The sequence below is a fragment of the Dicentrarchus labrax genome, unplaced genomic scaffold (assembly GCF_905237075.1).
Source record: "Dicentrarchus labrax unplaced genomic scaffold, dlabrax2021, whole genome shotgun sequence".
Classification (NCBI taxonomy): domain Eukaryota; kingdom Metazoa; phylum Chordata; class Actinopteri; family Moronidae; genus Dicentrarchus; species Dicentrarchus labrax.
Genome location: NW_026136706.1, coordinates 28066697 through 28080685, shown reverse-complemented (window position 1 = coordinate 28080685; position 13989 = coordinate 28066697). Strand labels below are relative to the sequence as shown.

Sequence of the window (13989 nt, the reverse complement as noted above, 5' to 3'; positions counted from 1 at the left end):
GGAACATAATCACTATAAACTAATGCAAAAAAAAGGAACAAAGTTACTTACGCAGCCATTGACTTTTTGACATGGTCTGCAGCATCAACCCCTCCCAACCTCTTCAGATGAGCAACAAGAAATTAAAAATATAATATATATATTTTTTAGCACTTGTTGTCCTCCGGGGTACATTAGCTACTACTAGCATAACACACACACACACACCTCAGAAGCTCATGAACCTAGAAAAGGCACTTCCTGCTGTAAAGACATTACCCGGATGCAATTACCCTATGTGCCTATAAAACAGAATGGCGGTTGGCAGTTAAACTAGTCTGCCGTACACACAATATTAATTAACACAATACGTATTAATATATGAGTCAGGCACACTCAAAATTTCTTTAGGAATTTTCTAGTTATAAAATGTAATTTCAAAAACTTTGCTTACCGTTTTAGACTTGTAGCTGTTGCCAAAGTTAGTCCGAACCGGTCCAGGTCAGAATCTGGTTAGCCTGGATGAAGACAGACCCACTTTGCGAATGCGCAAGCGGGTGTTGTCTGGAACCGTCAGAGCCAATAGAATCCAGTTCTAACCGCCTTTGTGTCACGGACAACCGCCGTCCTCCAATCAAGCCCTTGTATTGAATGACGTTGCAAAATGATCAATCAGACTGGAGTTGCTCTGAAAGTACGCCGGGACATGTAGAAAGCATTTAAACGTTTAATGTCAGTCGTATGCCAGCTGGGTTAGCTTGTGGTTTGCTAATATAAGCTTTTCGATGTAGCCAAGTAGCGAAAAATGTATGTAGATTAGCTAGCTAGCAAGAAAGCCTTTTGCTAATATTAGCTAGCTCACATAAGATGTGACTATGTTGCTTTTATCTTTTAACCCTCTTCAAAATTTTGTTGTTTTTTCAACATAGATTGAGCTAGCACATAGCATATCTATTACAGGAGAGGAGGATGTTGACAGAGGCTTGCTCAACTGTTATTGGAGCAAAAAAGAGACTTGAGGAAAGGTCAATTGAGACATTTTTATTGTAATAATAATGAGGAAACATCAACACACTTCCATAAAACAGAACTATACTACCAAACAATAGTCTGATCCACCTCAAAATTTCACCCTTTTTGGATTCATGGTTTGACTTTAATTGTATTTTCACAAACAATGTACCAATTAATATTAAAAGAAAGTTTCACCATACATTTAGGGGGTAGGACATTTTGACATTTGAAGTTTAAAATAGACTATTTGGTTCTGGATGTATGCCTGGCATAGTGTAGTACTCCTTGTCCCTGTAGTATTGGTAGTTCCTGTAGTACCTGTAGTCCCTGTGGTATCTGTACTATCTGTAGTACTGTGTTCAGATCCCAGTGCAGGCTCTGGTGCAGTTTGTTGATGCTCTGGAGAATGGCTACAGCAAACACAAGAACCCCTACCACAACCTGATCCACGCTGCTGATGTCACTCAGACTGCCCACTTCCTGATGCTGCACACTGGACTGATGGTAACACGCACACACACCCACACACATAGACACACTGACATCACTCTGTCACGCACTGGTGGGACAGTGTTTCACATGATCTCTATGGACAGTCAAACTGTAGAAATTCTTTCAGTGTGACTGATACGAACCCACTCAAGTAACAGTGTGTGTGTGTGTGTGTGTCTGTGTAGCACTGGCTCAGCGAACTGGAGATTCTTGCAATGGTCTTTGCTGCAGCGATTCATGACTTTGAACACACAGGAACCACCAACAACTTCCACATCCATACCAGGTAATGTAGACTGTAATCTAATCAGATTATTCCATAAACCATAAACCTGTGGAATCTTATAGGAAAGTGACATTTTTTCTCACAGACTGGGCCTGATGGAACAAGTATGCTTTTATATGAATGAGTGATTTAGGTTAGGTTAGGTAAGTTTTATTTTTCCGATCATTTAAAAAATGAATTCACAATAATAACAGATGTTCATACAAACAAAACAAAATAAACAAAACAAAGATAAGAGAAAAAAGTGATAAGACATATAAGCAAAACAATTAATATATCATCATTCTTTTCTCAGCCCTATATGTTTCTCTTACAAATGATTTATTCTCTCTATTATTCACTTTTGTTTTCTTTGACTGAAAAAAAGGTGTAGACTGAAGCCTAAGCTTATTTTGTCTATCCTTTTTTAAAACATGAATTCAGTTTCTTTAAACAAAACTTATGTCAATAGCAGTGACTTTTAAACATGACAAAGTAAAATAAATTAACAATTTAAGTTCTCATAACAAACTAAAAACATAATTATCCAGATACCTGATTTCAAAAATTCACAATTCACAAATCCCCACATTCACTTCTTAAATGACTTTCTAATGTTTTGGTTTTAAATAATTTCTTAAATGAACCCATATTTTTTACTTTCTTTCAATTCAATGTCACAATCATTCCATGACTTCACTCCATACACTGACACACATCTACTTTTCATATTAGTTCTTGCCCATTTCCTTTCAAAAATGAAATTTCCCCTGAGTGTATAAGTGCTTGTCCTCTTTGTGAATAGTCCTTGGATACAGTCTGGAAGTGTTTTGCTCTATACATTAACTGTAATGTTTTAAAGTTAACCAAATCCATAAACTTCAAATTTTGAGAGTGCATGAATAACATATTGGTGGGGTGTGTATATTCAACCTTGTTAACCAGTCGTATAGCTCTTTTTGCAACAAAACATGCAATTTGTATTAGTTTTGTAAGTATTTCCCCATATCTCTATACAGTATGTAATGTAAGGAAGAATGAGTGAGGAATACAAAATTAATAATGATTTATGGTCCAAGATGTCCTTAGTTTTATAGAGTATTGCAATAGATTTTGATATTTTAGATTTAATGTAGTTTATGTGGGGTTCCCAGTTTAATTTATGGTCTATCATTACACCCAGGGATTTGTTTTCATACACTCTCTCTATTTCTACTTTGTTAATCCTGAGTTTAAGCTCATTGTTAATTTGTTTTTTTCCAAACACTATGAATTTTGTCTTACTTAAATTCAGTGACAGTTTGTTGACATCAAATCATTTTTTCAAATTATACAATTCACTTTCGATTATATCCAAAAGCTCATTCAAATCTTTATGTGAACAAAGCAAATTAGTGTCATCAGCAAAAATAACAAAATGTAGCAGCTCTGATGCTCTGCAAATTGCAGTGATTTGACTTTGGGTTGTCTCTTCTTTGTAAGACATGATCTCTTTAACATTTAGGTCTTTAGGTGTAACTTTGAAAGAAACTAAAATCGCAACTAATAATACGACTACAAGACCATTACCGTGCTAGCAGCTTTTAAATTAAGTTGGCTTAGCTGCCCAAACAAAGCTGCAGTTGATAACTTTTATGAAAATAACTTTTTGTCATGTTTGCTAAAACTTTCACTATATTCTGACAGTAGAACATGAGACTGATAATCTGTGAAAACATCTGGTTCCTCTGGCTCCTCCTAGTTCTGGTACAGTTCTGTACCAACAGAACAGTGGCAGAATGTTGAAAAACCAGGATAAGGTGATTATGTGCCACAGTATCTACCTGACTACTCCAGGTAGCATATCCAGGTTTCAGCAGTTTGATTGGATGTTGTGTCTGTCTGCCAGGTCAGAGGTGGCCATTCTGTACAATGACAGGTCAGTGCTGGAGAACCATCATGTCAGTGCCGCCTACAGGCTGATGGCAGAGGAGGACATGAACATCCTCGTCAACTTGAATAAGGACGACTGGAGGTGGGCACACAGATCACACATCACTGATGAATTGATACATAAACTATCACATATCACAGATAATATTAATTGTGTGTATTGATTATTGGCAGGGAGCTAAGGGCTCTGGTGATAGAGATGGTGATGTCCACCGACATGTCCTGTCACTTCCAGCAGATCAAGACCATGAGGAATGCCCTAACACAGACACACAGGTCCGTGCACCAACCATGACCTCTGTCCTCTAATCCTTAGCCAACATATATGTACCTGTGTTTGTTTTAGCTACATCAGCAGAACACAATAGTGCTGGTTATAATCTGCTAGTAATCGATAGATTAATAGGGGTGCCACCAAGGGAGGGTTCAATTCAATTCAATTCGATTTTATTTGTATAGCGCCAATTCATAACAGTTAGTTATCTCAGGACACTTTTCAAATAGAGCAGGTCTAGACCAAACTCTTTATAACATTATTTACAGATACCCAACAGTACCACCATGAGCAAGCACTTGGCGACAAGGGCAAGGAAAAACTGCCTGTTAAAAGGCAGAAACCTAGGACAGATCCTTCGGCTCTAGGTGGGTGGTCGTCTGTCTCGACCAGTTGGGGTGAAAGAGAGAGAGAGAGGCAGAGAGAGACAGACAGACAGACAGGTGCACAGTAACAACAGTATTGGCAATGGCAATCTAGCAGGACCATGGCAGGAGGCTCCACCAGGATCAATAAGAACCTGCGAGACGAGAAAGCACAAGAACTCCGGGGAAGAAGTGAAGTTAGTAACATGCATTAATGGGACAGGAATTCAATTCATTCAATTCAATTTATTTGTATAGCGCCAATTCATACAGAAGTTATCTCACACTTTTCAATAGAGCAGGTCTAGACCGAACTCTTTAACATTAATTACAGAGACCCAAAGTACCACCATGAGCAAGCACTTGGCGACAAGGGCAAGAAAACTGCCTGTTAAAGGCAGAACCTAGCAGATCCTCCGGTCTAGGGTGTTTTCACCGTTTAAAAAAAGAGAGAGAGAAAAAAAAAAGAGAGCGACAGACAGACAGTGCCGCAACAACAGATTGGCAATGCAGTCAAGCAGGACCATGGCAAGCTCCACCGGATCCTAGAACCTGCGAGACAAGCACAGAACTCCGGGGAAGAAGTGGTTGTAACATGCATAACATGAATGTGTGCAGAAAGAGAAAGAGGAAGAGAGTAGCTCAGTGCACCATGGGAAATCCCCCGATAGTCTAGGCCTATAGCAGCATAACTAAAGGATGGTTCAGGACTCACTTGAGCCAGCCCTAACTGTAAGCTTTATCAAAGAGGAATGTCTTAAGCCTACTCTTGAATGTGGTGAGGGTGTCTGCCTCCCGAACCACAACTGGAAGCTGGTTCCACAGGAGAGGAGCTTGGTAACTGAAGGCTCTGGCTCCTGTTCTACTTTTTAGAGACTATAGGAACCACAAGTAGCCCAGCATTCAGAGAACGTAGTGTTCTAGTGGGGTAATAGGGTACTATGAGCTCTTTAAGATATGAAGGGGCCTGACCATGAAGAGCTTTATAGGTGAGGAGGAGAATTTTAAATTCTATTCTACATTTTACAGGGAGCCAATGCAGAGAAGCTAGTAATGGAGAGATGTGATCTCTTTTCCTAGTTCCTGTCAGTACTCGTGCTGCAGCGTTCTGAATTAATTGGAGCGTTTTAATGGACTTATTGGGGCAACCTGATAATAAAGAGTTGCAGTAATCCGGCCTTGAAGAAACAAATGCATGGATTAGTTTTTCTGCATCTGTCTGTGATAGTATGTGTCTAATCTTTGTAATATTACATAAATGAAAGAAGGCAGTCCTGAAGGTCTGCTCTATGTGAGAGTTAAATGACAAATCCTGATCAAAGATAACTCCAAGATTCCTGACAGTGGTGCTAGAGGCCAAGTTAATGCCATCTAGAGTAACTATATCTTTAGACAGTGAGTCTCTAAGGTTTTTGGGGCCAGAACAAGAATTTCTTTTTTCTAAGTTTAACATCAGAAAATTGCAGCTCATCCAGGATTTTATGTCCTTAAGACATGTTTGTAATTTAGATAATTGATTAATTTCATTGGGTTTGATCGATAGATATAACTGCGTATCATCTGCATAACAGTGATTAGTTAATGGAGTGATTCCTAATAATGTTGCCTAAAGGGAGCATATATAAAGTAAATAGTATTGGTCCAAGTACAGAACCTTGTGGAACTCCATGACTAACTTTAGTATTTATTGAAGAATCATCGTTAACATGTACAAACTGAGAGCGATCTGATAAATATAACTTAAACCAGCTTAGTGCGGTTCCTTTTAATGCCAATTTGATGCTCAAGTCTCTGTAAAAGAATATCATGGTCAATGGTGTCAAATGCAGCACTAAGATCTAATAATACAAGTACAGAGCCAGTCCATTGTCAGAAGCAATCAGAAGGTCATTATTAACTTTAACCAGAGCTGTCTCTGTGCTATGATGAACTCTAAATCCTGACTTAAAATCCTCAAATAAACTATTGTTATGTAGAAAGTCACACAACTCTTTGGCGACTACTTTCTCCAGAATCTTAGAGAGGAAGTGGAGGTTAGAGATCGGTCTATAGTTGGCTAAAACCCCTGGGTCAAGAGTGGACTTTTTAAGAAGGGGTTTAATTACAGCTACTTTAAAGGACTGTGGTACATATCCTGACAATAAAGAAAGATTAATCATATCCAGTAAAGAAGTGCCAATTAAGGGAACAACTTCTTTAAGCAGCCTAGTTGGGATCGGGTCTAACAGACAGGTTGATGGCTTCGATGAAGAAATGATTGAAGTTAACTGATGAAGATCGATAGCAGAAAAACAGTCTAAATATATATCTAAGTTTACATTAGTTAGAAGTTCCCTGCACTTGGAGAGCCACTGGTAACTGTTGATGGCAGTTGGTGATTAATTTTTTCTCTAATAGTAATAATTTTATTATAGAAGAAGCTCATGAAGTCATTGCTACTTAAGTTTATGGGGATATGTGGCTCGATAGAGCTGTGACTCTCTGTCAGCCTGGCTACAGTGCTGAAGAGGAACCTAGGGTTGTTCTTATTTTTTCTATTAGTGCTGAGTAATAGGCTCCTCTGGCATTACGGAGGGCCTTTCTATAAATCTTAAGATCATCTTGCAATTTGAGCGATATTCTGATAATTTGGAGGGCCATTTCCTTTCAGATTTCCTAGCTATTTGTTTAACTGGCGGGTTTGGTGGTTATACCAGGTGCTAGTCTCCTATGTTTTAATAATTTCCTTTTATAGGAGCGATAGAGTCTAATGTTGATCGTAGTGAGCCTGTAGCACTATCGACAAGATTATCAATTTCGAGGGACTAAAGTTGTAATAGGACTCTGTTAAATTCAGACATGGCATTGAATTAAACACTGATGGAATCTCCTCCTTAAATTTAGCTATAGCACTGTCAGATAGACATCTGCTGTAGGAAGTTTTGCCTAATGGCTTATAATCTAATAGTATGAATTCAAAGTTACTAAATAATGGTCAGATAGGAAAGGATTATGTGGGAAGACTATTAAATGTTCAATATCAATGCCATATGATAAAACAAGGTCAAGAGTGTGATTAAAACAATGAGTTGGTTTATTTACACTCTGACAGAAGCCATTGAGTCTATTAATGATATAAATGCATTACTAAGGCTGTCATTGTCAACATCCACATGAATATTAAAATCACGTACAATAATTACTTTATCTGATTTAAGGACTAAGCTTGATAGAAACTCTGAAAATTCAGATATAAAGTCAGAGTACGGTCCAGGAGCGCGGTAGACTATAACAAATAGAACTGGCTGCAGTGTTTTCCAGTTTGGGTGAGAAAGACTAAGAACAAGGCTTTCAAATGAATTATAATTTAGTTTAGGTTTGGGTCTATTAAAACGCTCGATCATATGCTGCTACTCCACCTCCTCGGCCTGTGCCTCGGAATGTGAGTATTAATATGACTGGGGGGTGGATTCTAGGCTACATACTCCTCGTGGGACAACCGGTCTCGTAAGACAAAGTAATATATCTAATCTGATATTAATTCATTCACTAAAACAGCTTTGGGACGAGACCTGATATTTAACGTCCCATTTCATCTCTTATTTTTGTACTGGTTGGTTTTATTTTTATTAGATTTTTATGTTGAACTCCTCTTGTTTTTATTTCTTTAATGTTTAGGTGGTCGGGGACGACGTTTTGGGGTTTGGGTGGGTGACTGTTCTGGGGTGTGTAGGAGCTCTGCTTCTGGTCCTAACTCTGACTGTCGGTTTTGAGATAACTTCGCCTATTTCTGATAAGAGCCGCTCCATCCAAGTGGGATGATGCCGTCTCTCCTAATCGACCTTTTCCCAAAGGCTTCCGTTATCAATGGCCCTTTTGCTACCCCTGCGATCTGGTTCTGTCTCCTGCCTGGTATAGTAATAATTTTATTATAGAAGAAGCTTATGAAGTCATTGCTACTTAAGTTTATGGGGATATGTGGCTCAAGAGAGCTGTGACTCTCTGTCAGCCTGGCTACAGTGCTGAAGAGGAACCTAGGGTTATTCTTATTTTCTTCTATTAGTTCTTTTAGAGACTATAGGAACCACAAGTAGCCCTGCATTCAGAGAACGCAGTGTTCTAGAGGGGTAATAGGGTACTATGAGCTCTTTAACATATGATATATCTGCTAATATGTTACGATTCAACTGCCTACATGTTAAATCAATGTATATTGATTGACACAAGATTTTCAGTTCATGAAATTATTGTTAAAAATTATTATGAAGTACAGATAAAGGGTGGATGGATGATACTATTTCTGTGTCATCATGAGCATGAAATACAACTTATTCAAACTACGTAAACAAGTTATTGTCAGTTTTTCTAGCCAATGTAGGCTACAATGTCTTCTCTATAGGGATAAACTGAATAATTGTTGTCGTTGATAACGATATACCAACTAATAATTTTATAATAAGAACAAAAATATTTTTCTTCTTTAAAAAGATACATTGATTTTGTGTAATATTGGGAATGTTTTCCCAACAACATATGTACAGCCATATACCATAGATCTTCAATGAATAGCCCAGGCTTTTATTTGCTTCAATCACTGAACTCAACCTGCCTTCCAACCTTAGAATGGGCATCTACAGTATATGGGACAAGAGTTTAATTCCTTTTGCACAAAACTCTTCTCAGCAAATTAAATCACCAATTCATCAAACCCAAACACCATTCAAGGTAGATAATTATATTTCTTATAAAATTCAGTAATACATTCTTTAACAGCTTAATAGGGACTTGAACAGTACATTGTGGTTGGTTCCTTTGATTAGGACAAGCAGTTAATCAGTCTGCTGAACCAGACTGCTCTGTGCATCGCTGAAGGGCTTTCACAGCTGCCCCTCTCTCTTTGTCAGCCCTGCTGGAGTGGAGGTGTGGAGGCAGCAGCTGTCACACCTCTCAGCTCATGCTTGGATGAGATTTTGGGAAAGATGTTGTGTTCAGCTTGTCGACAAGCTAGTTTTGCTTGTGTTGCTGCAGCAGCAGCAGCAGCTGTCTGGGGAATTGTAATCTGCACACTATGATTAAAATACAAAATAAAAAACACCACACTGCTCCGCTAACATGCAGTGATTTCCATTTAATTATATTGTTCTCTCTCTCCAGTATAGACAAAGTGAAGGTTTTGTCTCTGATGCTTCATGCTGCAGACATCAGTCATCCAGCCAAAGCCTGGCCACTGCACTACCGCTGGACTCACAGTCTGATGGAGGAGTTCTTTAGACAGGTACACACACAACAACAATGCTCACACACAGGGGGGCTGCAGAGTTCTTCCCAGTCTGTTGTCTCAAAGCAGTCTCTGAGCCTAGCACTGTTCTCCTCAGACCACTCCTTCACAGGCCTCTTCTCAGGTGGTTGTTTATTCACCACAGGGGTGTAGTCTGTGACCAGATGGACAAGGTTGTGATCTGAGCGACCAAGCGGGGGGAGGGGGGATGAGGTATATGCATCCTTGATGTTTGCATGCAACAAGTCCAAAGTTTCATTGTCCCTGGTGTGGCATTTCACGTAACGGGTGAAGGTGGGGAGAGCAGAGGACAGGGAAGCATGGTTGAAGTCACCGGAGATGAGGAGGAGGGATTAGGGGTGCTGGTTTTGAAGCTGGGAGACGACAGTGTGGATCTGAACTGTAGCTGCAGCAGCGACAGCCGAGGGAGGGATGTACACAGTTACAGCAATAACGTGTGAAAACTCTCTCGGAAGGTATTACGGCCGCATCCTAACCGCTAACAGCTCCAAGTCTCTGGTGCAGAGTTGCTCCTTAACACTGATGTGTCCTGGGTGGCACCATCTTTCATTCACAAACACAGTGATTCCTCCTCCCTTCTTCTTACCACTCTCTTTTGCTTTCCTGTCCGCACGTACAACTTGAAATTCGTCCAAGGTCAGGAGAAAGTTCACTCAGTCACGTCTCTGTGTAGTACATGAGGCTGCATTCCCAGTACTCCCTCTGCAGCCGGGGTTAGCTATAACACTATAAAAACACTAAAAAGAGGGAAGAAAGTTCAGAGCTGCTGTGACTAGCTCCCACTCACGCAGCGCAAACATCCAACAACATTATGGCCCTTTTGGGGATATTACATAAACTTAGATTAATATCCTGGACACTTTCCCTAACCCTAGCCCTAACCACTAACCCTAAGTGTAACCACAGACCCAAAAATGTCCCCATTTAACTAGTCTTTAGTCTGAAATGTCACCAAGCGGACAAAATTCACACGCATCACCAACACAGCGGCCGAGATGATCGGACTACCCACACCCAATCTCACAGAACTGAACAACAGGGCCATCTCACGCATTGCAACCACAATAGAACTGGACATTACACACCCACTCAACCAATATCTCACCCCACTGCCTTCTGGACGGCGGTACCGAACACTGAGGCGCAAAAACATTTGCTTTGGAAAAAGCCTGATCCCTGCAGCTATTGCTGCTCTAAACAAAGGGGCACGCTGAGTGTAAGGTCCACCTGTCATGTACTATTTATTTGATTGTTTGTTTTTTGTGGATTTGTTGATTGTGGATGGCGTGTTTCTTTGTTGACTGTATGGTGTTGTCTGCAGGTGCAGTGATGTGGAGATGAATTTCCCTTGGGGGACAATCAATTGAATCTCTTGAATCTTGAAATGTGTCCTCAAAGGTAGCCTAAGTCAGAATATATACACAAACACATTTTTGGGGGAAAAAACTGTCAGCCAAATATGTCTTCCTCTGGAAAGACTCCTAAATACTAAATACTAACTTACTTATCAACCAAAATACAAGAGCAAAAGTGTAAGAAAAAAATTAAACAACACAATCACAGAATGTATGACTATTTTGGTTATGGATTTCATATATTTAAAAACATCTAAAACCAAAAATCTGATTGGGGACCCTGGACAAACTCTTGAAATAGAGTGTGTGGTCAAATCTGTGTCTCCAACACCCACCCGTCTTTCTGTTTGAATTTACAGTTTGAAAGTGGATGTAAATACCACTCAGAGTTGATTAGAGAATTTTAAAAAACCCACCATTTTCATGATGCCTTGGTGACTGTGTCTTTTCCAGGGAGATAAAGAGGTGGAACTCGGTCTTCCTTTTTCTCCTCTCTGTGACCGCAAAGCCACCATGATTGCCCAATCACAGATAGGTAAGAACAACCATCAACCAATAATACCTAAGGAGCACAGGCAGGTGAGGAGTCCCATTAACCAGTAATAGAAACGAGGGCTATACAGAAACTTCTGACAGTTAATATGTTTGTGCATATTAACTGGTTCAACACTGACATCTGCTGGTGGTTTGAAGAACACACACGTTCTCTGATTTCCAAGGTCTGATTATTAAACTATAAAAATAAGTTAAAAAAGTAATGTTTATCAATTACACTGTCTTTCTACTCCCTCTGACTGGTTGCAGGTTTCATAGACTTCATCGTGGAGCCGACTTTCAGTGGTCTGATTGATACAACAGAAAAAGTGATTGGTCCTCTGATAGAAGAAGACAGGAAGGCCAGAGAGACTGGAAACAGGAGATCCAGGTACCACTACCACTATTTTGGGGGAAGTGGTTACAACATAATATTAAAGCTGCAAGCAGCATTGGGTGGGACCTCGCCATCAACCTGCGTCGGGGCCTACGTCACCCGACGCCCAAGCCCTCATCGTCGGAAGCTGAGGGAGACCGCTCTACATTGTCACGCGATTCAGACACTGTGCAAAAGACTTAGCTTTCATAGCGAGACTCTTCACTGCGAACCGTGGAAATTCAGTGCCATGCTACACGCCGTTTGACGCACAGTAAATATTTGATTAACTTTTGATCACCAATGTGTCTAGATTGCAGTGATCGAATTTGAAGTCAATCCGATGAAACCTGTAGGAGGAGTTAGTTAAAATTGAAGCCCTGAAATGCCGGAAATGGCGTCATAGTTTGACATTTGATTCAAGCTGGCCAACTTTGTTGGCACGCCACGGACACGGCCTTCAACATACAGTTGCAAATTGCACAACTTTTAATCAGCAACATTTTTTGCCTGTACTGACCAATTTTGAAGCAGATTCAACAAATTCCCTAGGAGGAGTTCGTTCAAATACAAGGTGATAAATTCACCGAAAATGACCACAGAATTTAAAATTGCCGACTTCCTGTTGTGTTCGGATTATGGGTCCAAGAGGCTTTTTTGTATGTCCTAACTTACTATCAATGCCTGCCAATTTTCATTTATGTCCCCTAAACAGGACACCAGGGCGGTTTTTTTTAAAGTTTGTAGGGGGCGCTATAGAGCCATTTTGACACACCCTCAGGCAACATCCATATGAAATGTAAAATGCTGTATATCTTTAAATTTAATGCCACGCCACGCCACGCCCACTCACCACATTCATCACATATCATCAACAATGTGTTTTGCATTTCATAAGTAAATTTCAGCTGGATCTGATCATTCTGCTAGGATTAGAACATGAAAGTGTAAAACGTGATACTTCCTGTTGCCACTAGGTGGCGCTCTCACTATTACTGAACATTATCACATAGACGTGTTCAGGGTGGGACATGTGAAGTTTTGTTGAGATTGGATCATGTACGCAGAAGTTATGACAACTCCCTCTTTCATGGCGAATCGTTGAAATTACACGGCATGCCACTCAATGAGAAGTAGGTTGGACACAAGTGTATAGGTTGAAGCCTGGCAAGATGGATCCTCGAGTGATCTCATGATCTCGGGGGTCCATCTGCTTTGCATGGTTATGATTCTGATACCCAAACTCATGATATTGGCTTATACCAAAAAACGAATCCCTTACAACATGTCAAATCTGCAAAATTCACTGTGTGGGACTGATTAAGATATGTGTAAGCTCACGTGAGGCTGTAGCTACAGATCCATTATAAGGGTTCCCACTGGTAGAAAAGCGAATAAAAGATTCAGCAGTTTGAATTAGTTCACTTTCACCATAGCAGTTTATATAGGTTTAGTCGTATTTATGATGGTGAAAATAAGCCCCTGGTCCATAACTCTGCTCTGTTCTAGTCTAACAGGAAGTGGTTCAGTTACCGTGGAGTCAGTGCAAAGACACAGTAGTGGTCGCCATGGGAACAGTGTTGATGGACAGATGGACTTTTCCCTGACAGCTATTGACCTGCCAGCTCTGAGGCTCCACCTATCTGACGTCATTGCCAGCAACAAGGACAGATGGAAAGAGCTATCTGTGCACGGTAACTCACACACACACACACACACACACACACACACAGAGGTATAACTAAATCATGTATTTGTAGCTCTGTATGTTACGCTTTATTACATTTACCTTGAAAGTCAGAGCTGGAAAGGACGTCACCCCTGAGTTGACTACGTTCCAGTACAACAAGTTGTAAAACCAAGCTGTAGCCGTTGTTAGCCATCATTAGCAATACCAGTTGATAACAATGCATTATGCGGTATTTTGCACAACGCTGTAGCAACATGTCCACAGACTGTACTGTGTGTACGCCTAATATAATGAGACACAAAAGACAGAAGTGCTATAAAACATTTTATTACTACAGCTTTCACTACTTTTAATGTGTGGATCAGCCATCTTGGATTTTGAGGTCAGAGTTGGTGAGGTTCTTCTGACTTTCCGACTCAGAAATTTTGACTTCCC

At 40.1% G+C, this 13989-nt stretch overlaps 2 protein-coding genes across 3 annotated transcripts in view; one reads left to right on the top strand and one right to left on the bottom strand.

The window, feature by feature from the left end:
* The window catches only part of LOC127365353 (uncharacterized), a 131692-nt gene extending 124021 nt beyond the window's left edge, over positions 1-7671 (bottom strand). The window contains exon 1 of the mRNA XM_051403376.1: positions 7491-7671. The gene's annotated coding sequence lies outside the window, so the exon portion shown is untranslated. The remainder of the gene's footprint in view (positions 1-7490) is intronic.
* LOC127365294 (dual specificity calcium/calmodulin-dependent 3',5'-cyclic nucleotide phosphodiesterase 1A-like) overlaps positions 1-13989 on the top strand; it is a 57048-nt gene that overhangs the window by 38576 nt on the left and 4483 nt on the right. For both annotated transcript variants that reach the window (XM_051403264.1, XM_051403263.1), the window contains 8 exons: positions 1357-1497; positions 1671-1771; positions 3639-3764; positions 3857-3958; positions 9455-9575; positions 11408-11489; positions 11759-11879; positions 13374-13558. In XM_051403264.1, coding sequence (XP_051259224.1) covers positions 1357-1497; positions 1671-1771; positions 3639-3764; positions 3857-3958; positions 9455-9575; positions 11408-11489; positions 11759-11879; positions 13374-13558 — 979 coding nt within the window. The remainder of the gene's footprint in view (positions 1-1356; positions 1498-1670; positions 1772-3638; positions 3765-3856; positions 3959-9454; positions 9576-11407; positions 11490-11758; positions 11880-13373; positions 13559-13989) is intronic.